The following is a 25,959-nucleotide window of genomic DNA, read 5'->3' on the forward strand; positions in this document are numbered from 1 at the left end:
AATTAATTTCATGCACAATTATTTCCAGGTCATCGTCATAGTGGTTGCCATCGTGGCTAAAAACCTTTTATTTTTTGAGAACCCAACCAAAAATGACTCGCACGTAAGAAAGAAGAAATGAAATACTTGTAGTTTCTGAAATCAATGGAAAAGAGCTCCGTATTTGTTAGGTTGGCCCCCCTGCTGGTGTCAATTGTCCGATTGTCGACTGATTTTCGCAAGTGAAGTGCGGCCTAGGATTTACGGTTTCAGGATTTCTTCAGCGCCAAAATTTTACGAAGATACTTCCACGGACAGTTTTTAGAACTCTACATCAATTTGTGAAAGACTATCGTTTCAAAATCATCCGGAAGACACCTAAGCTCTGAAATGTCCTGCTTTGATACTTGAAATTCCATCCGTTCCAGTTACCTGTCATGGAGAGAGTGTTTTGAGATCATCGCCAGGCTTGAAGTCGAAGGTAAACCATTAAATATATTCTTTCTCTTATTTTGTTCAACAAACATAGTTCATCTCATTCTCCATCGGCTCACAGTCGCAGATTCCGAAACTTTCTGTAGCCACCTGGATTCCAAGTAATTTTTTGAGGTTAGTCATGGCTTCCCCAATCTCGCTTTATTATCAGTGTAAGTATCAAGTTTCAGCAATTATCGGGTTTAACTTTTGATGATATTTTCTCTTCATTTATTCCTCGCCACTTTAGGACTCATGTCATTCCTTTCTATGTATTTTATTTATCGTTGGATCTGTATTAATTGTACACTGAAGGTTGAGAGTAGTCAATGAGCTGATAAGGATGCTCCGGATTCTTCAACTCTAATTTTTCGAACAAACAGTTGTAGCACATATGGCATCAATCGTCCAACTCCTACTGTCATTCCTACTCCTGCAAATTATGGGAATTAGCAACAAATTTCTGCTTAAGTTTTTCCTACTGACAATTTAGTTGCCATGTGAAATCTAATCAATACGTTGTTCAGTTATAAAGAGGCCACTGCTGCCTTTTCTCCCAAGTTCCAAGAATGAAAATTCTGTCCCCAAAGATGCATATCGCTTGAGGTCCCAAAGAATCTACTGATGACAATGCTAACATATCATGTGCACCTTAGCTTCTGGATCTCCTATTATATTGAAGTTGATCATGTAAAAAAATTTCTAGTCCGAGGAAGGTACAAAGGACTACTTCTCAAGTTGAATCCAGAGTTAAAAGCTCCAAGCATCAAAACCACTTTGCTAGACTGATTTTGAGTTTTACTCGGAGTATTTTCAACAAATCAAATCGACAGAAGGTGAATCAGTGCCTTTAGAGCATCTTATCACTTAAATTTGGTATGAAGCAAATGAACCCAAATCTGAGTGGAAAGTAAGGTTGATATAATTTCATGGATTGATATTCATTACCAATGTCATTTTTTCGGTCGTAAGTACTTTTGACTTTCTTTTTGGGCGCCTTGAATAAGTAGTACTTCTCAATGTAATCATACTCTCAAGGCTCAGATCCACCTCTTACCTATCGGATTTTTTGATGATACCCTGATAATTACTGAAAGCAGTCATATGTCAAAATGTTTGTGAAAGGCAATCTATTTACCCAATGTGTAAGTAACTCGGAAACAGTTGACCGCTGGGGTGCAGGAAGTTATAGCTTTGTATAATTTCATGCGCAGGCTGTGTATCTTTCCGTATTTTTTTCAAGGCCTTCCACACATGTCTCCCAAAATTTCATCAGGAAAAAGCTTCTTTTGTTTTTTTTTTACTTATAACCCAGTGTTGGTCATGAATATTTAGGGATTTCATGCCGATTGCAGTGCTTGCAATAATCAGCATTCATCTACCATTATCGCAGATCTCCTCTAGTAAATGCCACGGTTAAAATTTATGAAACTGAATGTGACAATTTGACCCTTGCTCCAAAATCTCAGAGCCTTTACCTATGCAATCCCACCCCCATCCCCCCAGGTGCATAATCAGGTATTTTCTGCACTCTTGATAGACAGTAACCATCCTTCTGGAAAGATTTTTGCCATTCACCTTTTTAGAACTGCAGAATTAATGTATCCCTGTCTTCATTTTCATCTGCTGATCTAAGGGTTAGGACCATGCACATGTGGAAGGATGGATATTTTGATACCTGCAGCTCATGATTTCGTGGGAAGTCATGGATGCGTTGAAAAAAATTTCAGCCTCCCGTTCAAAATGAAAATACTCTCTGTGGTAGCAACTTTGACTCGTCAAATTTTAAGTATCCCTCAACCATTGCTCTTTTTGTATCCCTAAGACTCCCCCACTCCTTATAAATGCGACGGATCAGCTCCCGCTCGTAAAATGACCATTCTCCTTAACTTTCAGGTGAAAATTTGGCCCACTTCGACAATGGCCGGTCACCCAGTGCCAGGTACTTAAAAATCGTACATTATGCCTGCTTGCTAGTCGTTGCTTTCCTTTATTTTGATTCGTTTACCCCGCATCATGTTTTGTTTTTGCTAGACCTCTGTATCCTCTCATAGGTACAGCTGTCTCCTCACTTTTAGCTTCTTGCTTCGGGAAAAGAAAGGTCAAATTTATGAATTGCTGGTTGGTACCCGAAATTCTCTAGCTTGAGGGCAATCAAGGATGGCAATGCTGCTTTTTGCCCAGTTTTTTGGAAGTGGGATAAGATTCTACCCGTCAAATTTTCTGCTAGTAATCTAATCTCAAGGTGTTTGTAACCTTAATCGTTTTTTTCCCATCCAAATTGAAAAATGATAACATGAGTATTTACTACTGTAATAATAGATGTTATCATGATGGACGTACATTACAATTCTTCATCAGCATTCTCAATCAGATTCGATCCTAAAATTAACAATGTCATAAATTATTTTAATGTCACCAATGAGAATAAATAGATTCATATCGGTGCCTTCTTGTGATACTGCCCAACTTTGATTTATATGTTGGAAAAGAAGAATCAATGCTGGCATAATTTGTATATTTGTTAAATCAGAATTAGGTAGAATACCTACTTCTTAATTTTTTTCATTAGATGGTAAATGAATCGGTAGTTCCACTTTAATCCGTGGCTAGATTAATAAGATTTATTTTTCTACGTACTACTCATTAAGTATATTTGACACAAATGTCCTGAAACAAATTTTTTTGCACGGAATAACTGTTTACTAAAGCACTGCGTTTAATTTAAATCCCTCTTCCCCCACTTATTCTATGTACTGAAAACAAGATATTAAAATATTTAAAATTTTCAGCAAGTTTTTGACAGATCCCTCTTATGATTTTTTTTTTTTTTTCAACAAAATTATGTACATAGGCACTGTGAATTTTTAGAGGCTTTGAAAGTTGACTTGTGAGAGAAACGTTTAATTTTCCTGTTAGAAAGTATTCTAGTCTTGTTGAATATCTTGTTTTTAGGCATGCTGAATGGTTGGCATGGATTGTTAGACATCATCAAAATTGAATACCACTTCAATTTTTTTACTTTTACTTACTTATTCTTTTGAGAGGAAAGATAAATGTCCTAGAACCCTATAGATAACATTCCCAAATGATTATTCTTGAATTCTTAGCGTCTTGTGTGGAAGAAAATTTGATCAGAAGAAACTTTAATTTGCTAAAAATAAACCATTTAGAAATAATCATATGTTAGGCAAGAATGTACTAAAAGAAAGCTGAAATATAGGTGGAACATCAAGTTGGATCGTAATTCAGATACATCACTGTTTTCAGCCTGCAATTTTTTCTCTCTTGCCTTTTGATCCTCAAACGCTCTTTTAAATCATATTCTTCTCCAACTCTTGCTGGGTTTCAAGATGCATTCATATGTACAGAGAGTGATGTAATTAATTCAGAATCTTGAACTCGAACATTTTGTTTGAATTGTCAATGTTTGCACTTGCACGCTTAGCTTAATTAGCAAATGGATTTTGAACCATACACACCATTCAAACTTTCTTGCAAACATGAATATATTTTTGGACCTAGTTATTCAAATAAGTCAGCTTTTTTGAAAAATGTATGCCAACAATCCAAGTTCCCAATTCCCTCAGATTAGACCACATCAAGTATAGTCTAGGTCCATGGTGCTGAATAAACTGCTGGTAGGATGGCCTTTTTTCATAAATACTGCTGAAATGCATAATGTGGGTACCAAGGGGTTGTTCATATATTTGTTAAGGTAAATAGGGGAATGAAGCTTTCCGAACCGTTTCGAAGCCCAGACCTTTGTAAGCCTCTCACTTCGAAAAACATTATCAGCTATGTTTTAGGCTTTTTTGTTTTTTTCTTTAAATAAATTGAAGGGGGGGGGGGGGCGTTCACTGCTCACGTCAGTCTTACATAATTTAAAACATGTGTGTAAAGAAGTCTTTCAGGTGCCTTTCTAGGAGGGGAGAGGGTTCAAAAAGTTGGACAAAATGTCTTATGCAATGCTTCAAAAGCCTCTAAGTCATGAATACACCATATTGTTGTCTAAAGAGACTACAAACTATTTGCTTCTTTCCATAAAAAAAAATAAAGTAAAAAAAATGGATCATCCAAAGTAATTTACACTATACTACCTTGTGTGTTAGTCAAGAAATAGATCACAGGTTTTGCTAGTTAGGAAGAAAGGAAACCCCAGAACCCTTCAGAGAGTTTCTTCTCTCTGTATGTGCCTTCAGAATTCTAAGTATTTTCTATAAGGACATTGTCATCTTCAACACTGTCTGGGCATTTTCACAAGTCCTCAGATATAATGTATACATACTGCTTCCACTGTCGCAAAGTGCAATTAAGACTTTGCAATTTTCAGAATCGTGTCCTTCTTTCATTCAGATGAAAATTTTCCCGAATTCCTTATTACTATTATTATTTTTTTTTTTTTTTTTTTTTTTTTTTTTTTTTTTTAGGTACTGCATTGTTTGTTTAATTGACTCTCTTTGAGTGATGAGAATTTTAATGAATGCCCCCTTAACTACGTGTGTAACATAACACTGAAAATAATTGCAATAACTTTTCTTACTGATCTTGTTTCAATGTCACTATTTTTTTTCTTGCTCTAATAAAATTTGTACCAATTACAAGCAACAAAAAAAGAAAAAAATAAGAGAAAATGAAATGCTTTATGCACTTTGTATTTTAATAAATATTTTTTTCACCCATTGTTTGGAAATTTAGCGGCAAAAGCCTTATCATGTATGTATTTCTTTTTTATTGTTTCTCTCTTAAATCCCTCTTAATGTGTCAGCGCCAGTTTAAGGAAATTTACTTCTCTTCTGAGTATCCTTGCACTCAATTATTCAATCACGCTTACCAATCATGCTTTTTGTGTTCTTAGGTTTATTTTCTCAAATTTGAATGCATTCCAAGGTAGATATTTTATTAATTTTTTTGTGTTGATTTCAGATTTAATGCAAGGTGAAGGAGAGGAGGAGCTGAAAAACGCTATTTTAAGCGCGAAACCTCCAACCGCCATCCGAGTTAGCAGAGCTCATGCTGATTCAAACAATGCCCAAGTAAGAAACTATCAGTTGTCAGTAATACATGTATCTGTTCAGGTATTAGAATGTTTCAATCTAGAAAGGGTCAAGTATCAGAAATCAGCTACATACAGCACTCAGTACAAGTGCATGTTCTTTTAAATTGTTGATCACCAATTTTATTAGTTCCTGCGACAAGTATGTAACTATTATCGAACATTATTTTATTGCCATAAATTTCCGCATAAATCTCTCACTTTCTCTCAAAAGTGTGTTCTTCTCTCTTTTAAAATTTGACCTGGCAAACTCAGTATTTTACGTCCAACAGGACATTCGGTAGAATGATAGGTCAAACCCAAATAGTTCATTTTAGAGAAATACAAAATACCCAATGGATAATTGTGAGCTGAATCATCGCCCACTCGCTGCTTTTCCCCCCCTCTGTCTCAACTCTTTGTCAGCTTGTAGCTTTTTAAGGGTGAGGGGTGGTCTTTCCAAAGCATCTCCAGAATATCTAAGAAAACTGTGTAATATCAGAGGATTTTTACAAACAAAGTAAGTATTTTTATCCTTTGACTTGTGAAATGTATACGATCTAGATTGACTGAGCTGTCCCATTATCGTTAATCATCCAGAAAGCTTGCATGTTTGAATCCATCTAGATCAATCTAATCTAGATCAAAAATTGCAAGAAAATTGTATCAATCCATCTGATGTAGCTCCATAAGTACAACTCAAAATTGTTTAAATTCGAGTTGCACCGGTGATATAGATGAATCAGTAACATTAACATAACACCCTTATCAAATTTCATCCTTTTTATCTCTGTTGGCCATCAAATTTCCAACATGATTATCATTCTTTGGTGTTTGTTTCAGGAGAATGGTGATCGTCAGTTGTCTTATGTGAATTTGGCTCGTTGTTTGACGGGTTATACGGATTTGACCAGATATAACAGCCGCCTGAGAGAAGGTCTTAGATCGCGTGAAGCAAGCCCAGCTCGTTTTAGTAAGTCTGTTTGCCTCTCCTATTACCAGAGGAATACTTTCAAACTAACCTGGGGAACATCAAATATGTTGAGTCTTTTGATCAGTCGAAAACTTCTACAAATCGTTAAGTTTTGAAATGTGATGGCTCAACTAATGATCATTAATGTCGAAAATTTAATTTTTACCAAAAGAATTGAGAAAAAATGTTGGTCTCAATTTTCTTTTTAGCATTGGGTTTTAAACAAACATTTTTACCCTCAAAGATTTACAGCAATCACTCTCACAAATGTATACATTGTTTTTAGGACCCAGAAAAACCGGAAAATAGCAGAAAACAAAAAATCAGTGGGGCAGTTAGAGAATCAGTGTTGAACTGATAAAATTTCTCCTCTCATCTCTCAGACCATTTTGTTCTCTGTTTAGGTGGAGTACATGGACTCAATGCTGTAAGGGGAAAAGTCTCTAATTTTGCTTCCATTACTATAGGAAAATGTAGTAATCTCCAAGAGACTTAAGGGGAATGGCAGGGAACCTCAGGTTGTCACCAGGAAACTCAGTCCATGAAAAAATTTAAAAATTTCAAACATTTAGTAAAGTATTACCAGCTTGCCTGAAAATTAAAACGCATCTGCAGTGCTAACAGAGTAGTTTTTTGTATTCTTATTTTAGTATTATTGCTTATATTTTTTGTGGTGATTACCATGTAGCAGTTCTGGACAGTCTGGTAGAATGAAACATTAGCCCACCTTGACAATCCTTCATCAAAGCATCTTTTAATTTTCAACAGGGAAAAGTCTGGATAATGAACGAGTAAATCCAATTAATAACCCCCTAACAGAAACTTGAACTGTTTTTTAATTCTAGTTCTTGATACCTCGACTCACAGTACCAAAGATATGTCTTGTTTGCCACCTTCAATGAATCCCATGAAACCCACCACGGAAAGGATAGAAACATGTGCCTCGTCTACGGAAACAGTCACAAGTTCATTCATCGAACAGCGAATTGCACGATTGTACGGTTCCTCGGCTGTTCAACGGAAAGTCCCCAGTCCACAGCCAAAGAACTCTGAGGTAAGGTTCACCTTGTGATTTTCCTAGTTATTCAATTGTCCAAAAAATATAAAAACCAGATTCATGGGGATGAAACCAGTCAGATAAATGCAATGTTCATGGAAAAATTAGTTTGTTGAATGGTTATCAGACATACAATGTCAAAACAACAAAGTCTGGAACGAAACCAGCACTCATTTTGTTCAAATTGGTGTACTGGGTGAGTTTATCATTAACGAATGTGAAATCCTAATCCACCACTCTCCTAATGCACAAATTGTACCACAATTAGTGGCTTGATTAACATAATTAACAATGCCACTGATAAAATCTCTCAGTTACGAGGAGAGGAGAGGGAGGATGTCTGTGTGTCCAAAAATTTCAGCTGTATCCACAATTAAAAGGCAGGCCTGTGATTCAGAAATTTATTTAATCCTGCTAGGTATGTTTTTTAGTAGGCTATTAGAAAATGACAAGCAGCCCCACAATATTTACTAAACATTTGTGTGCAAACACGCTCATTATGGGTTTGTAAAATTCTAAAGCAAATGTTTAGAAGTGAAAGCACCTAGTTTCAATGAAACAAAAGTAGAAGCAAATCAGAGTGTCAACAGGTCTTGAAAGCATAGAACTGTCTGGGAATTTTATGAAGAAGAGTGGAAATTTGAATAATCTTAAAACTTGAAATCTGAAGAAAATCAGTGCTGTCACAAGGTTTGAAAACCAATGCTTTGAGTTACATTCTGATTAGGGAAGAGAGAAATAATTTTCAAGGAAAAATTGAAAGGACCCCGCTCACCTCTTATGGGAAGCTGCACCATGACTGATTGCCTTCTGACTAATGTCATTTGATTCTCCTCAAGATGCTGATTAAAAGTTATAATTGCGCCAACTTTCTACGATGCACCGTTTTCGCAAAAAATCTAAGAGAAGATTCAATTATTCGGCGACAATGAATAAAAACTAACAAAGCATTTGAGAACAGGCCCGATGTAAATAAGGAAAAAACGTAGAGCGTGTCCGTCTTCTTATCTATACCTGCCGACTCTGGGACTATCTCCCTCCCGCTCTCGTCCGGCTGACCTTCCGACTTTCCTGTTCTTATGCTCCTCAAGAATCTGATTTGGATGGTCGAGCAAAACGGCGTGCGGAATCCAAGATAAGAGCCGGTCGGTGCGGGAGTTCCCCTGATTTGTTCACCAGAGTACTGAAATGAGGAATCTTTCTGGAATTTTATCGCCGAATAATTAAATCTTCTTTTAGGTTTTTTACAAAAACGGTGCATCATAGAAAGTTGGCGCAATTATAACTATTGATCAGCATCTTGAGGAGAATCGAATGACATAAGTCAGAAGGCAATCGGTCATGGTGCAGCTTCCCATAAGAGGTGTGCGGGGTCCTTTTAGTCAGCTGAACAATTAATATCTTCAGAAAAAAGTTTGTCGTGTTTCTATCATTAGCGTTTTCATTTTCGGTTGAACGCATGCAAATTGTCATAGTTAAAAAATCAGGGAGAATTTTCATAATTTTAGTGAGAGAAGATCCGAAAAAAGCAGGGAATGTCTTTGCTCCGAGTCTGTAGATATCCTGTAAACTGAAGCTGATTTGGATAATGATGTGGTATAGTAGTTAATAAGTAATGGAATGCAAACAATAAAGCTGTGTAAGTACAAGTGTATGACTTTTGAAGCTTATGTGTACTCTCTTATTTTTTCAGCAGGAGGTAGCAGCTTCAACTGAAAACAGTAATGATAATTTGCCTGTCATGAAATTACTTAGACCTGAATTTTTGGCACAGTTTCAATTTAGATCTTCCAAAAGTCCTATGACTAAGTGCAGGTATGAATAAGTATGGATTTCTTGTATACATTAATAGTTGAAAGGGAGCTTTCCTGAAAATGCTAGTTTAGAGAAAGGTTTGTCTCACTCGTCAAAAGAATGGAGTATCTCACTATTGCATGGCAATCATTTCCGAGTTTACTTCTTCCATCATTTGGTGAACTATGGTAAAGCAAGCAGTGAGAACTGGCAGCGAAGTTGATGATTGTGATTGAATCAATCATCAAAGAATGAAAGAGTATTATTTTTACTGTCTAGTTTTCATAAGAGGCACTACAAGTACTATTATGTAAGCCACTTGGGGGCAGAACTTGCCTCACAGGGTCTTACAAGAGGGAACTATAGCTTAGTCCTATGTCAGTCAATACTTCCTAAGAAAAATAATCTTTTTAGCTAGGTATTTTTCAGGCTTTCTCAGTCATTGTAAAATATTTGGAGGAAGGGTCAGGTCAATCTTGCGTAAATTGTCAGGAAGATGACATGGTGCCTTAGAAGAAAGGGGGAAAATTGGTCAAAATTGTTTTCGCACTTTAGTGGCCCTAATGATCAATGAACTTCCGTCTCTGAAATTCATCTTTGTCCCTTTTGATGAGTTAGTACATCCACTGTATCATTCAATGCTTCTATTATTTTATCAAAACCATAATTTCATTCTGTCAGCTGGATTTCTGTTTTGTGTAAAAGAATTTGATGAATTTTCTCTGTTACAGCTCACGGACATCAAGAGCAAGGTTGGAAGAAAATGGCCAACAGTCACGTATACCAAATGGCAATAGTTTAGATAGTAGTATAGTTAGTGTAGCTGTTTCAAATGGAGATTCTAATAAAAATATTGAACCTACCAAAATTACCAATGGTGACAGCGTTGATGGAACGGCTGTGAAAACGAAGAATATACCTGTGAAACTATTTTCTAATTTAGCTGAGGAAAAAAATGGCCACTATTACTTAAAGGTTTGTTCTACCTATTTCTCTTAAATAATTTCACCCTCCTATCTCAGATTTATTTGTATCAAGTCATTTATTGACAGTGAAACTCCCGAACCACAAATCTTGCTGGCAAGATTTCAAAATGTCTGCTCCTATTTTATTTTTTTGAAGGATAACAAATCAGCAGTATTCCCCGAAGTTTTCACAGAATTTTCTTGGCACAAAGAAGAATAATCGCGGAAGTCAAGAAGAATTGACATTAAGCAGTTTTTCTCTTGAAAAAATAAAGTTTGACAGGTCCTTTGCATCGTCTCAAACTCAGATACACTGTTAGGGAGTTTCACCGCTGATATATTTGTCATAGGCCCAGTGGTCACACAATCATCATTGCATTATTAGGAAGTTTCTACACCCATGGTTCAGTGACAGTGGCTTCTCTAGTCAGTAAACCCTGTTCAAGGTTCATTGGACAAGTTGCGAACACCCAGAAAAAATTAAATAGTCTTTCTTTCACCTACCTCTCATCAAATTTTCGTTCATTTTCGGCTTTTTCTGGATATCACTTTGGAAAAAGATGTAGTCTTCATACTCAGAAAAGCAGCCAAACTACACTTAAACCCTCGTCTATTTTGACCAATCTAATTTAGATCTCCTTTTCTGCTGCTAAATTGCTCGTTTTAACCTCCTGGTCCTCAAGAGTTAATTTTTTTTTCCCATCATAATTATTGTCAATTTTAAATTTTCAAAGAAAAAGATCAAAATAATTTCCTTAAGACAGTATCTAAGTATTCGTTTTCAGTACTGATCATTGATTTTTCATTTGAAAAAAAAATTGTTAAATTTTCAGATCTTACATCAAGAAATGAATCATCTTCTGAAATTGAGTGATGAATACCAACCAGAACTAGCTCATGTAACTGATGATGTTGCTGATGTAATCAGGTCTGCAGTAGGAAAAGCTCAACTGTTATGTAACCAAAAATTGAAGCAGTTCGAAAGCCTCTGCTACAAAAATATTGTAAGTAACGATTGTTCTCTTGGGATTCTGCTTCCATTGTAAGAGTAAAAGGGTTGCCTCGGGTTGAAGGAGAGAAGCAAATTTGAGCAATATTAAAGAATCGAAAATGACAGCGCTTTCAACTAGTCATATTATTTTTAAACACAAACGCAACCTCGAAACTTAAGACGTACAATTCCTTTAAAAAAAATTAGCAAAACCAGGAATTTTTTTTTTATTTATTCACAGATGAAAAAATTAGTATGATGAATGTATAAAATGTCAAAGAACGTGTGTAAATTTTCCAGTTTGATATGGCAATCCACACATCAATTTACCCTCTCTGTCTGATAGGTACTTCCTTTTTTTTTTGTGAGAAGTGGAAATTTTTTGTAGTCAGTAATTTCACTTAAGGAAAAGTCCTTAAAAAAATGCAAATAAGCACCTTTTTTGATGAAGATAGATAGTTGTGCTCTTAATTCTGAGAAGACATCACCATGCCAACCTTGAATTACCGATGGTTCAGTATACCCCTAGAAATCTGTGATCATCAATTACCTTTTCAAATTTAGCAGCAAGATGTAGTGTTGGGTTGAATCCCAAATTTTAACTTTCGAATCCTCACTTTCAAATACATCGTAAATTCTTCACTTTTTAGAAACGCATTACTTTTATTTATTTATTTATTTATTTTTCAATTTTATTTTTTCTCTCAACAATAAGGACAAAAGGAATGAGGACTTAAAAAGAAAAGAAAGAATATTCATCTCAAGTCAAATTTATTAAAACCTAATTTAGTCTGACATGAAAAATAATCCAATTTTCTGAATTGAATTTAATTAACTTCTCAAGACAATTTAAGTTGAAAAACACAAACAAGAAAAATTACATTGGTTGCGATATCTCGACGCGTCGAGTATTTATACTATTATTTACTGTTTGAGAACATTCTGGAATGAGTTGAATTTTGAGATCGAGAGACGATATTGATATTCGACGAGATTCGAGAACCTTCAGGAATCTTGGGGATTCAGCTTCATGGTGGGAATTCTGAAGTTTCGGAGGATTCGCGGATTCGGGTTTGAGCATTTTGACACTGAATTCCGAATCCAAGATTCCCCGTCCCAACACTAGCAAGAAGCATTAAGCTTATTTCAGTTTATTTGTAGTGTATGTCAGTACCAAATGTAAATTTCATTTTTTTTTAAAATTTTCAGAACCAAAAACCAGATGAGCCGTATCCTGCAACGTGTGAAGACCTAGGTGGGTTCTGGGATTTAGTAGCTATTCAAATTGAATCTATCAAAGGAATGTTCAGTGAATTGGAAAAAATTAAGCTTGCTGGATGGACAATTCAGGTAATCTTTCATCTTAGTTTATTATTCAATGTTGGAAGGACAAGTGGCATGTAAATCGTGTACTCTAGACTGAAATTTTCTCCATAGAAAGAAAATTTTGGAGACATTCCCTCCTTGAATACATTATGTATTGAACACACAGTGCCCCAGGGTCCCAGGGGTAAATCACAAAAATTTAAGGGTTCTAAACATGATTTTTGATGTGTTACTCAAGAAATTAATAACTGAAATAAACTCCAAAAGGGTGGGAAATTGTCTCCTTTTTGAAAATATTTGAGAAGTTAATGTAACAAACACTCCAGAAAGTGTGGCATTGTTTGTTACCTTCACATCTGGCGGTTTATTTTGTCTCTTGCGTGAAGGAATGTATCTCGTCTGGTTCGTTTCACGGTTTCTACAAATATTCTATTTTTAATGGGGGAACTGTCTCAGGAATTCTTATTTTTCACAAGTGCATGCAAAAAATCACCACTTTTAGAAAAACTTATGTGACGGTTCTTCTATAAAAATATAAATTGTTAGTGAGATACATGGTAACTGTGCTGTTGGGGTATGTTCCTTTGCGTGGGAGACAATTTATAACATGTTACTCTCTGTACTTTCCTGTTCATTTCTTTATTCAAGCTTCTCCCCCATAAGTTTCTGTTAATGTAAAAAAAAAAAAAAAAAACATAACACAACATAAACACAAACATAACATTCTGTAACATAAAAAAAGAAGGAAGGAAGAAACGCTTGAAATCGCACCCAGTACAAATTTTGGGGTACTGTCTACATAGGTGAGGTTTCTTTCCGTTTCTCTCTGGGTTAACCTTTCTGCTGGCAACATAGAGAACTGTCTGCATAGAGGCAGTAAGTTTGAAAGAAAGTGTTTCAAGCTTTGCTAACTGGACATGAAAGAGTGTATTTCAGACTTTTTTAAGGAGTCTACTGTCATTTTCTTGTAATCTCACATGCAGAAAGTCTATTCATCCAGCCGTATGTTTTGCATGAAACATGCCCATTTTACTCCTCAGAAGTCATCCCAGTTAAAAATATCTCCTGCCTGCAATGAAACCATTCAAGTTTCCTTGCAGGAAATTCTTGAATTTTATAGAGGGTTGTGAGTTAAATTTTTAATTTAAGAAACCGCCAATTCATTGAATAGTTTATCAGTGGAATGTTTTCACTGCAAGGGTTTTCACCTTTAGATAAAGAGGTTTAGTATTTTTTTAACAAGCAATAATCCTCTCACAAAGCTAAAATATTCTATGCCTTTTTTGCAGGATGAGAAAGTTCCTAAAATTTTGAATGGAGTGTCATCGAAGAAGACTGAAATGAATAACAATGCTAGAGTAAGTAGACCTAAAACGAGTGCTGCCAATAAACCTACTGAGAAAGTAAAGAAACAGCGAGAAGACCTACGGAAAAAAATTGCTGAAGAACGTAAGAAAATGGCTCTTCAAAAAGAAACTTCTGATTCTGACATTTTATTATTATAACCACGATATTGTCTCTCCTCTGTTGAAATTTGCATTAACTTTGTACAATTTTTTGTTTTGTTAGAAATTATCTCTATTTTTGTCGTTTATCAGGTTCAACAGCTAACTCTTTTGTTCCTGCCGAGTATTTTCTTGACGAGTTAGATTCTTTACCACTTTTCTGTTTTAATATTCTGCTGTTTCTTGATGAATTTTCCTTTGTGTGGAAATCGAGAACTACACTTTGTCGACAAGTTCACTGGGCATAAATATTCTTGTAATGAAATGCGTCTATCAAAGAGACATTTATTTATTTATTTATTTTTATTTATTTTTTTTTTTTTTTTAAAAGTTAATGGCTAATTTTTATTTGTCTCAATTTTCCTGAATATTTTATTCTGTATTTTCTCATCTGTATTTGCTAAGGTTTTTTTATCATTGGAAAATTTTCACTTTCGTTCATATTTTACGTTTCATTGATTATGGTTTCTATTTATCTATTTAATTATTTATTCTTTCATTATTTTTTTTGGTCGATCTTCTCTCACTACCATAACTATTTTATATCTTGACTCTGTAATGTGGAAATTTGTCTTTTTATGATCATTTGAATTCCAAATTTTGTTGCTCCTGGTGATTTCCTCTCATTGTTTAATTGATTAATTTATTTATCTAATATTTTTTCTCTTCAGCTGCATGATTTTTATATTATTTATTAACAAGGAATGCTCAAGTATTTTCATAGTAATAATAAATTAATGCCTTTTATGAAACTATTTCTGTGTCAGTAATTTCATTGTAGTAATTATTTTTTATTTTTTGACTTGAATCCTGGCTGTAGTAATTATTTTTTATTTTTTGACATGAATCCTGGCTAGCCTCTAAAGTTATCATGTGTGCACTCAGCTTGGCGCGCTTTTTTTGTATTGCGTACTTCTTCATCCCACAGTTGTTGAACAGTTCTATCTTTGAGAAGGCAGAATCATCGTTTCTAACCACGCCTTTGAAAATTCTCATCACAAATGAATTCTATATTTTATTCAGAATTACATTTATTGTCTTCATATTGATTTTGTGTGTACTTAGCTTGAGATGCCTGTCTTTTTCAATTTTTTACTTATTTATTTATTTATTTATTCTCGTATGGATTCAATTTTTTTTTTTCTAATTTAAATATTTTTAGTTATTGTCTTGCTCTTTGCTCTATTAATATTATTTATTATAATTTAACGCTTATGTAACATGTTTGGAAATTTTTAATCAATCACAATTTTTGAAGTGTCGTACCTGGTGAATTCATTAAATATTCTATGCAAAATGTAAATGGTGAACTTTGCCGTTCAGTACTTTCTTTACCTTGATAATTAGAAACTTAACAAGGCAGTTTTGTGAGTGTCATTGGATCACCACGTAACTGCAGTTGTCCGAATAACGCTTTTCTGGCCTTGTAGAGGGAGAGGGTGAGGGAGGAGTTGCTGCTGCGCCACTGATTATTGCAGCGATGAAGAATGGTCCAATGAAGTATAATTTTTCATGGGAGTGTACAGTTAAAAAATGACAGCGAAATTAAATCCAACCGTCTTATTATTTCCAGGCATTAATTGTTGACCTTTTGCAGTATTAATTGTCAACCTCTTTAAGTTCTCTGACCTTCAATGCCTCTAACCTCTGAATTCCCGAAGGTTCTGCAGTTGAACATCTTCCCTCATTTAAGGGAGATGATGGCCTCAGCCCTAATTGTCCCTGCTACTGAATTAAGTATTAATTTTTACAGACTAGTCACTCCTTAATATTATTAATTGTCTATGTAATAATTAATTGTAATGAGGATCAAGGTGCAATTTCTTCAACAAATTTTCTGGCATCCACTTCACTTCAATAAATTTCTGTTTCACTGTGTGTTACGTATTGATAAAATCAAACCTAAGAATTTTTTCTCCGAAATGTTTTGGCTAAATCATTTTCTAACTCATGATCAGAAGGTCTCGTGTCCTCATATACTTATACTTAATCGTTGCTTTTCATGTGATGTGTGTAGCTGACTCTACTGAAAAATATCTCGGAGTTTTCTAATTGCTTCTCTTTTTTTGTGTCAGAAAAAGCTGAAGAGTGACTAGCCAGTTCTCAATTACACCAACACTCAAAAAGTCTTGTCCCAAGTTGTTAGCATTTGTCAAAGTGAACGATAAAGTTCGAATTGCGAGAGCGAAAGGATACATTTTGTCCTTTTGACTTAAACTGCTGCTGTAAAATAGAAGTATTAATTGGAACCAAACATTTTGTCAATCCTTACAATAAAAGTCCTGTGTTCTGCTGTTCATTTGAGTAAAATTTGTCTGGTCAGCCATGTACCATTCAAAGGTCATTTCAAAACTGAAAACTAACTGTAGCCATGAAAAGTACTTTTTTTCCTAGCATTGTTTCCTTTTTCCTCACTTTTGCATCTATTAATTTATTATGATTTCCCTATTTGTACTAAACTCTTAGACTAGTTTGTTTTGAACTGTGTATCTTAATTTATTTATAATGGCAGCAATTCAACTTGAATTTTGATCTGTGTTCTCTCCTGTTGAAGTATTAAGACAATTACAATTATCGGTTTTAGCATTTCACATCTACTTACCAATGAGTATACAATTTGCTAATTTTAAAGCTAGTGTAAAATCCTAATGATATTTTCATAATTTTTCCGCAACTTATTACTTTTGCTGATGGAATTCAGGAGAATTTATCAACAAAAGGAGAAATACAGTGAATATGTTCTCCAGGATCTTATTACATATGTCATGATATTTCATATTTACTATATGCTGATTGTGAAAAACTATGTCTACTTATCTGGGTACCACCAGTTGTTTTGTAAGTCATTTCAGCATTGTTGACAGTAAAAAACTTGCTCACACATTGTGTTGTAGCTGAATTTCGAAAAGGTCGTTTTTTTCTATTACTTCCTCCATACTTTTTTTTCACTCGGCCGTAGTAAATAAATGATTATTGTACCTATAAGTTTTCTGGAAGAAATTTCTGTTGCTTAATCAGTGTAACCAAAAGTTTCAAAGATGTCTTTTAACCGTCTGCATCCTGTAACTTGAACTAGCAGGTTTTTCCCTGTTTTTTCTATGCTCTCTATTACAATCACTCTATTGTTATTATGTTTTTGAAAAGGAAAATTTTAAAAATTGTTATGACTTGCGGTAGTTTTGTTATTTTAAAATCTAAGTGCTTATACTTGTATTTTTTTTTCCTCATAATAATTTATACTTACTCTGTTGCCATTTGTCCTTTCTGATCGAGATCATTTTTATGATCGGCTTCAAATAATAGGGATTTTTATGTGGTGCATTTTTGTTTTATGTATCAGCTCTTGGCTTCTTATTTTTAGTTTCGAGCTAGCATTCACATATCTGCTTCTGATTTCCTTTCATCTTTCTATTGGTTGTAAAAACGCATCGCAGTTTTACTTTTTTAGCCCTGATCTATAATTTAAATAATTTTACAAGAGGACCCTTTATTTTTTGACACTATAAGAATAAATTTAGAAGTTACCCACTTTACAAATGAAGCTTATGACCATTTATCTCCTCATGCTGAAACCCTCTAAATTTATCTCACAGGTGTGGACAGGAAAGTGGAAAAAACGTTAAAAATTCTGGTGGGCGGGTCGATACTTGAGGTATTATTGGTCCAGTTTGTCTCTTAATTACGGACAAAAAAACAATTACAAGGGGCTGATAATCCCGCCTACTTTTTCAGTTTCTGTCTGCCCTTGTTATTTAATATTTAATGCTCATTATTTACTGCCACTTTTATACAAGCACAAGTAAAACCTAATGTCGGTCGAATTTCTTCACATTCCATTTGTATATCCCATCAGCACTCATTATGTACAACTTCTCTTAGGTTTGCTGGCAAACTTTATGTAACTATTCAGAATAAATTCGTAAAACACAGTCCAATAAAAAAAATCATATTCTTAAGGTATAGGGCTCCAATACTAACTATCCAGTTGTGTTAAGGTACTTTTTAACATCGATAAAATCGGCTGAAAGAGAAACTGAAATGAAGCTCTGAATTGTGTGTTTTCTTCACATTTTGTATGCAAGTTATGAACACCAAAAAAAATTGTAGTTCATCTCCTGAGTATATCTTTATCTCAGTTTACATTCTAAATTCCACCAATGAGCAAATTATTTTGTTTTCCTTTGATCAGTTTTGACATACCATCTTCTTTCAGAAACCCTGCATCTTCTAAGCACATCAGCATTTTGCTCAGGACTTAATTCATGGAGTTTTTTTGGTGCATTGCTCCCAAAGTGAACTTTTGAAACGTGATAATGCTAGGGCTCCAATTCATTCCTTTTTTACTGGTCTACGAGTAATAATTTCTTTCTTGAGAAATAGTATTTGTCCCATGTAAATCGGAAAAAAAAAAAAAAAAAAAACCCTCATCTAAATAAATTACAGAAAACTGGTAACTCCAGTAAAATCAGAAATTGGAATGTTCCACTTTCTCTGCTGCAAGTCTTTTATTTCAATGATCAATCAAGAAGCCCTGTATTTTATACCTGAAAGATGGAAGTGAATAGTTTCCGAACAGTTGAGTTTTGACGTTTGCATGCCTTCAAAAATAATAGAAATGTAAAATTTCCTGAATAGCGCTTATTCTGTAAAGATTAATTTATTCTGAATCATACAAAAATTGGTCTCTCAATTTCATTGAAAGCATTTATTTTTGTTAATGACGTTAATTTTGTATTTTAGTGTAATTGAAATTTTTTATTTTTTCCATTGAAACCAAAATTTATTCTGTTGATTTGTGTATCATACAATTAATTTATTTGTTACTCTATCATGTCTTCAATAAGTGTGCTACACAATGATTACTATTACTTTAGTTGTAGGTTTTGAAGTACCTTACAGAAAAGAAAGGAACAATAAAATAACCAAATTAATACATACCCCTTCATGAGTTCTCATTTATTTTCTTGATCTTTGGGCATGCCCAATTTGCTCCTGCATATTTCATTTTTAAATTATCTAGAAATCAAAGCAGGAACAGATCGCTGCTTCAAACCCTGTGTAAAGCTTCCCTTTAGCAAACATTTGTAATAAAATGAGTTCATCTATTCTGCGATAGTCGCTTTTTCTGAATGAACTGATAATGTAAAAGAAAAATAGAAAATAAGAAAAGTCAACCCATCCAACTTTTAATCTATTCGGTAACACAATTTTGGTTGTTGGCCCAAGTCCCCCTCAAGCCATTTTGTGATGCTAATATTAAGGTCAAACACCTTATTCAAGAGTTAAAGGCATAGAGTATACCGCATGATTATGCAACATGTAATGAAGTCAAAGAGGGAGGAACTCTTTCCGGTGTTTAAGCCAGAAGTTGTCCATGGTGTAAGAGGAGCCACAAATTTTTCATGGGAGATGTCAGAACTCAGAAGGTGAATAGTCCCTGAAAATGACCTCTCTGGGAAATTGTCTGGTCGTAGGGGGGGGGGGGGGGGAGAGGAGGTCCAGAACCTCTTCTCCCTGGCTACACCACTGATATTTGAAATATGAAAAGTTAGAAATGTCTTAATTTTTAATACACCATCAGTTCTTGAATTTTAAACTCAATTATCTAGAACGTTCAATCTAGGTCGGATTTATTTTTGTGAAACTTTCTGAAAGGGCTCCTCCCCCCCTCTTCCCCAGTTGGATCTCATCAAATGCTCTTCGCCTTAGCCTTTTACACTATGCTGCCGTGCTAAGGAAGAACGCCATATGAACATTCGAGAGTTGCTAAATTTCCTCTGAAGAACTGTTTATTTTTGAGGAGAGTTATGAATATTTTTCCTTGAAATTTTCAGGAACTTCAGCTGAAATTGCGAACAAAATAATCTGAAAAATTGGAGGAAAAATATTTCCAGATTTCCCCGCAAGGTCGTGATTTTGGAAGGAAATGTGGCAACGCCTGAAGGTTCATACGGCGTTTTTCCATAGCACGTCAGTATGCGGCTGCACGTAGCGCCTGTGCAACCGCCTGAATACCGCCGAATATCGCGTTGCGTATCATGTGAAAATGAAGGCGCCTGTTGTCGGCAACAACGGTTGTACGAATGTGCACCTCCCGGCGCGCCAGTTGAGATTAAGAAGCGCCTTCTCACCTACTTACCCAGTCAGTTTCAATCCGCCTTTACCCATTCTACTTGTTGAAGGTAGAAGTAAGTATGAACCATTCGTCAGCCGTAAGAAACTTTCAAAATCGTGGAAACTTGGCGCTTTTCCCCTTTTTTTGGGTCTCATTATGACCACTGAAAACGTGAATGGGGAAGGTCAACGACACTCATATTTTAATGAATGATAGTGAATTTCCCAATAATTTCAAGTTTCCTTACGAGGTGCATCAGTTCAATCATCTCAAGACGGCTCAAACGTTGAAATGGGCGAATAAGACGAGTACTTATTTGGCACTCGGTGCGTGGAAACTTTGATCCGGGCAAGGAGGATGTGTCTCGGATTAAATTATGTCTGGAGAGCGGCTGTCTGAGGGAGAATGCCCAGTGCGACGATGTTTTGGTGTGTTAAAAGACAACGATGCGTGAGTCAGTGTGCGTGAAAGCCGGCGAGAGAGATGAATAGCCGAACGTATGAGGAAAAGAGAGATAAAACGACAGTCCCCTCATGCGGCGTTGCGCACACACACACGCTCGGGCCGGCTCTCACACTCTCGCAGATACTTTGTTCCTCGGACGACCTGTGCAGGTTTTTACGGACGATATTTTAGAAATGCAACTGGAATCGCTTCGCTGTGAATGGAATGGGGAGGGGAGCTATGATTATTGACTTGCTGGGTTCCATAATCTAGCAAAGCAAGCTACGCTGCTACGCCGCCTCACGCTAGGCTCTCCACTCGCTCGGAGACATCTTTGTTCAACGAAAATCGGGCTCCAATGAATGTTTTGTTTTGTTTTTTCTCCAAATATTAGTGCGAATTACTAATTATTGGTGCTTGCGGGTATTGAAACTCGATAAATAGGCTTTCGCACGTGGGAATTGTGACCTTGACTTCGCGTCTTCGTGAGTAATCCTCGAAATATCTTTTAGTGATCCGGGTAAAGTTTAGTGACAAATCTGTGTGTAATAATGTTACGTTCATGGCAATCTCCGGTCCATCATCATGAAGATGCCAAATACACGGGTAGTCATTAGTAAGCTGCGTGTGTCATTTCCTTCAGTTTCGCGAAAATAATGCATTATCTGCGCTGAAATAATGTTTGCTTACCTCATTCCACCGTGTTTTCTGCCATTCTGACGAGGTTAGCTTCTTTTTATTGTTGTGTGCTAATAAAATCAGTGAGTGCCAAGTTCCTATTATGTGGATTAAGTGAATTGTTTCAAATGGATTACCTTGCATCGAAAAATGGATAACACCCTCCTTAGTAACTGAGGTAAGACATTCCTATCATTTTCATACGCACCTTTTCGAAGTTCCGCTGGATGTAGAATTGTCATCATTCCATTAGGTTAGGTTACTAATCATAAATGGTTTAATCACAATTTTGGCCATGAACTCTACATATTTCAGAATGTGCGTAAGCAATCAGTGCTTTATCTGTAATTGCATTTAAGTAGCGAAATGACCGCTTCCAGCTGATTCATCCCTCATTCGGCTCAGCATCCCTCCATTTGCTTGGTGAATTAGTCGCAAATGTCTTGACTATGGTTTAGAATATGATCTGCTTCTAAACGTAGCCATATTAAATTGACTACCAGACTACGCAGAAGCTTTAGCATGTGCGCTATTCCTCTGCAGGTACTGTCTGTAACCAGTAGATGCTCGTATTCCTAACCCAAGCTCAAATACGCAGATGGTCTAGCACATGCGCTACTGCTACTCCTGCGCAGTTACAGTTTGTAACCAGTAGATGCTTATATACCTAACCTAAGCCTATGCCTAGATACTTTTTCTCAGTATTTGGCAATTATATTATCTTGAAGCTCATTCCTATTGTCTCATTTGCAATCTTTAGAGCGTGAGGAAGCTTCTAGTCATTTTGGAAAGGGGAGGGTTGTTTTGAAAGTCTATATATTAGTGTATATAGAGCTGGCGCATCATATGTTGAGACGACATCAAAGTATTGTTCCTGTCCCCACTCATCCGGGGTGCCATCTGACTGCATGTATTAACCTGTTTGAGTGGTGCTAGTCCAGAAGTCTAGAGCTAATCAGAGATTGAAGTTTGTCTGAACATACGATGCGTGAGCTCTAACATACAACTACTTATGTTGTACAATTTCTGTATTTTAAAGTACGTATTACCGTTTTTGAATCTTTCTCATCAGCTGTGCTAACACATTATGGAGAGTTATCCTTTACAGAAATATGTCTGTAAACAGACAGTTATTGTCACTCTGTGTAGTTGTCTCAGTAACGGGTAACAATACTTCAATAAAATGTGTGGTTGAAACCAGCTCTTGAAATGTACCTAGGTAGGTCCTTAAACAGAGAACAGAAGCCAAAAAAATCCCAAATTCACTGTCAATTCTTATTTAGAACCAGGATGGCAACTGACGATTTCTGATTTTGTTGAGATTCTCGTGAAAACAACATGAATGAACTTCCATTGCGGTTTTTGTGAAGTCTTTTAATCTCTTCTCTGGTATACTGAAATAATTTCCATCTATTTTTCACTTAGCTCTAATAAAGTTCAGTACTGAGAGTGTGACATAAGTATCGGTTTAAGTATTAGGTAATTAACGTAAAGACAGAAGTCAAAGTTAATCCACTGCAACAGTCTTAATCAATGGTACAAGTCAATCGTTTTTATTAATTTGCTGAAAGCTCCAATTTAAGAACCAACATAAGATTGAGTTGAGCTTGGAAACAAGAATAGTCTATTCTAAAACAGTTTCTTTATTAAGAAATACTTGATTTATGACCTAATCATGTATGCCGGTTGATAAGAGTGCAGTAAAAGTATGAGTTATTACTTTAAAGAGAAGTAGAATCTTTTTAAGTCACACTCCTACATCTTTTGGAGGGTCAGAACTCCTAAAAGACCGGTGATCTCATTGGAGGGGTACCTCTTAGAAAGCTTCATAATTACTTCAATCGACTGTCTTTGTATATTGATGAGAGATAGCACCGGCAGCTCGACAAAAAGTTTCAATCCCATAAGTAACACAGATTAGATTGAAAGAAAGCCATGTACATTAGGCACAGCAAGTCTATTTGCAATTCCTAATTGTCCTAGCAGGAGGAATGGCACATTTACTTGCCTTAGTTCAGTATCAATCAACTTATTTAGGTGACTTTTCTAAGATAGCTTGCTATCATAGATGACACTCAGACACCTAGCTTTACATTTCATTCTAATAGGGATAAGGTCGCATCTTGTCGATTGTCGTTGATCTTGTTTCACTGCCCCCAATTACAATTATGTAAAAAAAAAACAAAAAAACACTCATCTTTTCTAAAGCTACATTTCAACTCCAGTCGTTTTTTCATTGTCAGTAAATTATCATCCATCTAGGGCTTAGCAACATTATTTAATACACATTGTTTACAAAGTAAGTCACTGCTTCCTAAGTGTCATCAGCAAAATGTCGAAATTCATAGTCCTGGTTTCTGTTTTAAACTGAAATCACATATGTATAACAAGAATAATATCGGTCCGAAAACCAAGCCTCGTAGAAACAATCCCCCCCAATTGATAGGGATCACCCCACTTACAGAAAATCAAACTTTCTGGGTTTGTTCTGTAAATTGACCAGAAATAAGTTCAAGTGTTGGTGCTCCTATATCTGACGTTTCAAGTGAGAATGTAGGCATGGATAGGTGTTGAAAATACAAAGCTGAGTTGTATCATTATTCACAGAAAGTTCCATTCATTGCCACACGTACAAGTCAATTTAAAGCCTAAAACTGAAGCCACCCCGATTCTCATTAATTAGCGGGCAAAATTTCTTCCACTTGAAAAAAATCTATATGGATCTGTGATGGTAGCTTATCCATATGCTGTGGCAACAGTGATAGAGTTATGATACCTACCTAGTGTAGCAATTGTAACAAATAAATATATTTATTACCTACGTTGGTAAACAAACTCTGGTACCCAGATCAAGTCCAAGTCTCAAGTTACCCAGGATTTGATATATTTCATTTCAAATCAGAATCAAATTTTCAAAATTTCCTCGCACATTGCTTTTTAGAGGATATTCTGCATTGTGGGGCACGCACCGAGGTAGGTAAGTTAGTGCTGGGTCAAATGTCAATATGACAATTTTTATGTTTTATCCCGAGGGCAGAAGGATTTTGCGTGGGAGGCTAATTTTCATTTCCTTTTGATGAAGGCAATATCATAAAAATCGTCGTGATTTTTAATTCAAAGAGAGAGATGTAGAGAAATATTCTTATAGGTAGACTCCCCTCCCCCCTTCCCTCTCCAAAAAGTTGGCACCCCAAAAAAGAGGTGGGGGAAAAAATCCCCCTTGGTGCTCGAAAAAAATCTTCGGTTGGCAATTTTTCCATTTACCTCTTTGCAGTCCGAGGTGAAGCCGATTTTTGAACACAAACGCTACCTTATCAATCCTGGCATGTACCCACGAGGACTCATTAAAATTGACCAATCGTGAATTGACGTCAATAAGTAGAACGTATCCGGATTCAAGGAGAGGGGTTTATAAAAACGCGTACTTATTGAACGTATCACTCTATGGGACTAGGTACACGTTTTCTTTTTTGTTACACCTCTTTTTGCAGAGTGATCCGTTCTGCCTCTATGACGTAAGTAGGGATGGCGTGTTCGGTAAAAAACACATTATGTCGTTAGATGAGCTTCTCTATAACGAGAAGTGAATCGACCGTTGTTGATTCAAGGAAATGATATGACTAATCAAAGCGAGGACAGGGGTGCAGGAAGTTCCAAAATCGAGGGGCTTGGAGGTCAAGGCCCATGAGTGCAGTTTTTTTTTTTAAAAAATTGAGTTATTCATGAACTCAACCTAGTAAAACTAGTTTGAAAGTATATTCTGTGAAAAAGTCACCACTAAAATCCTAATTGAAAGCCTCAAAAAGTGAGTTTACACTTCCTTTTTGCCACAAGGCTCCATGAAATCTTGAAACTTCAAATACGTATATCTTGAAATAGCAGAAACTGCACTTGTGCGCTTTTTCCTCCAAGCCCTTCATTTGTGAAATACAATAGGACTGCGGAACGTTTGCGGCTATCTGGCGTGTTTGTCTAAAAGCGTATTCTGACGTGCTAAGAAAGAACGCCGCATGAACCTTCAAACAGCGCCAAATTTACTCGGAAAGTTATGAATATTTTTCTTTCAATTCTTCCAAAAATATTGCTCGCTCTATAATCTAAAGTATTTGATACCTATTTTCAAGGAAAAACATGAATACTTACACTTCTTCCAAAATAAACATTTTATCGGAGGAAATTTGGCAACTCTCGAATATTCATACTGTGCGTTTCCTTAGGGCGGCAGTATTGATGATTTGCATGAATTGGTGTAAGATCCCCATTTCCCGGTAAGACGTGCGATTCGCCATACCTTTTTAAAGCATCGATAGGAGAAACAGGGTCATCCCTTTTTTAAAATTGCTTGACGGTAGCCGCGAATTAAAGGTTTGCGAGGTGGGGTATTTTCTGCATCCTCGCTGAGCGAGATGCTTCCATCCAACTGTAATTTTATCATCCGCATGTTCGCTCCGGACAACCACATGCGATTTCGGTAATTATCATCGTTGGTATTGTAAATGGCAGCGCTTGTAATGCTCTCAGTATGACGTGACGAAATTTTTGGTCGCGAATGAGTCGTGTAACGAATTAAGAAGTTTACCTATCCAACTTTAACTACCATTGGTCCCCTTCTTTTATTCAGTG

General features: G+C 35.9%; 2 protein-coding genes across 5 annotated transcripts in view; both read left to right on the top strand.

Moving 5' to 3' along the window:
• Positions 1 to 37: 37 nt before the first annotated feature.
• Positions 38 to 19,036, top strand: vlc (disks large-associated protein 2). 3 transcript variants are annotated; one of them, XM_019046482.2, is made up of 10 exons: positions 38 to 460; positions 2,350 to 2,395; positions 5,380 to 5,489; positions 6,332 to 6,461; positions 7,307 to 7,515; positions 9,215 to 9,333; positions 10,044 to 10,287; positions 11,111 to 11,281; positions 12,478 to 12,618; positions 13,884 to 19,036. In XM_019046482.2, exons 2-10 carry the CDS (start codon positions 2,374 to 2,376, stop codon positions 14,097 to 14,099), a joined length of 1,362 nt encoding a protein of 453 aa, XP_018902027.2. In that variant the 5' UTR covers positions 38 to 460; positions 2,350 to 2,373; the 3' UTR covers positions 14,100 to 19,036. The 3 variants fall into 3 exon arrangements, with proteins under 3 accessions (XP_018902027.2, XP_018902026.2, XP_018902028.2); XM_019046481.2 differs by having other exon boundaries at positions 43 to 460; positions 9,212 to 9,333; XM_019046483.2 differs by lacking the exon at positions 2,350 to 2,395 and having other exon boundaries at positions 46 to 460; positions 9,212 to 9,333.
• A 1,724-nt stretch (positions 19,037 to 20,760) lies between these two features.
• tou (bromodomain adjacent to zinc finger domain 2B toutatis) overlaps positions 20,761 to 25,959 on the top strand; it is a 68,532-nt gene continuing 63,333 nt past the window's right edge. The window contains exon 1 of one of the 2 annotated variants that reach the window (XM_019046453.2): positions 20,761 to 21,514. The gene's annotated coding sequence lies outside the window, so the exon portion shown is untranslated. The remainder of the gene's footprint in view (positions 21,515 to 25,959) is intronic. The other variant, XM_019046454.2, reaches the window with a different exon arrangement.

The sequence above is a fragment of the Bemisia tabaci genome, chromosome 2 (assembly GCF_918797505.1).
Source record: "Bemisia tabaci chromosome 2, PGI_BMITA_v3".
NCBI lineage: Eukaryota > Metazoa > Arthropoda > Insecta > Hemiptera > Aleyrodidae > Bemisia > Bemisia tabaci.

Coding starts and splice junctions, on each gene's coding strand:
- vlc (XM_019046481.2), top strand. CDS start 2,374: ATGGCCGGTCACCCAGTGCCAG. Junction 7,516..9,211: donor CACAGCCAAAGAACTCTGAG/GTAAGGTTCACC, acceptor TTATTTTTTCAG/CAGGAGGTAGCAGCTTCAAC. Junction 9,334..10,043: donor AGTCCTATGACTAAGTGCAG/GTATGAATAAGT, acceptor TCTCTGTTACAG/CTCACGGACATCAAGAGCAA.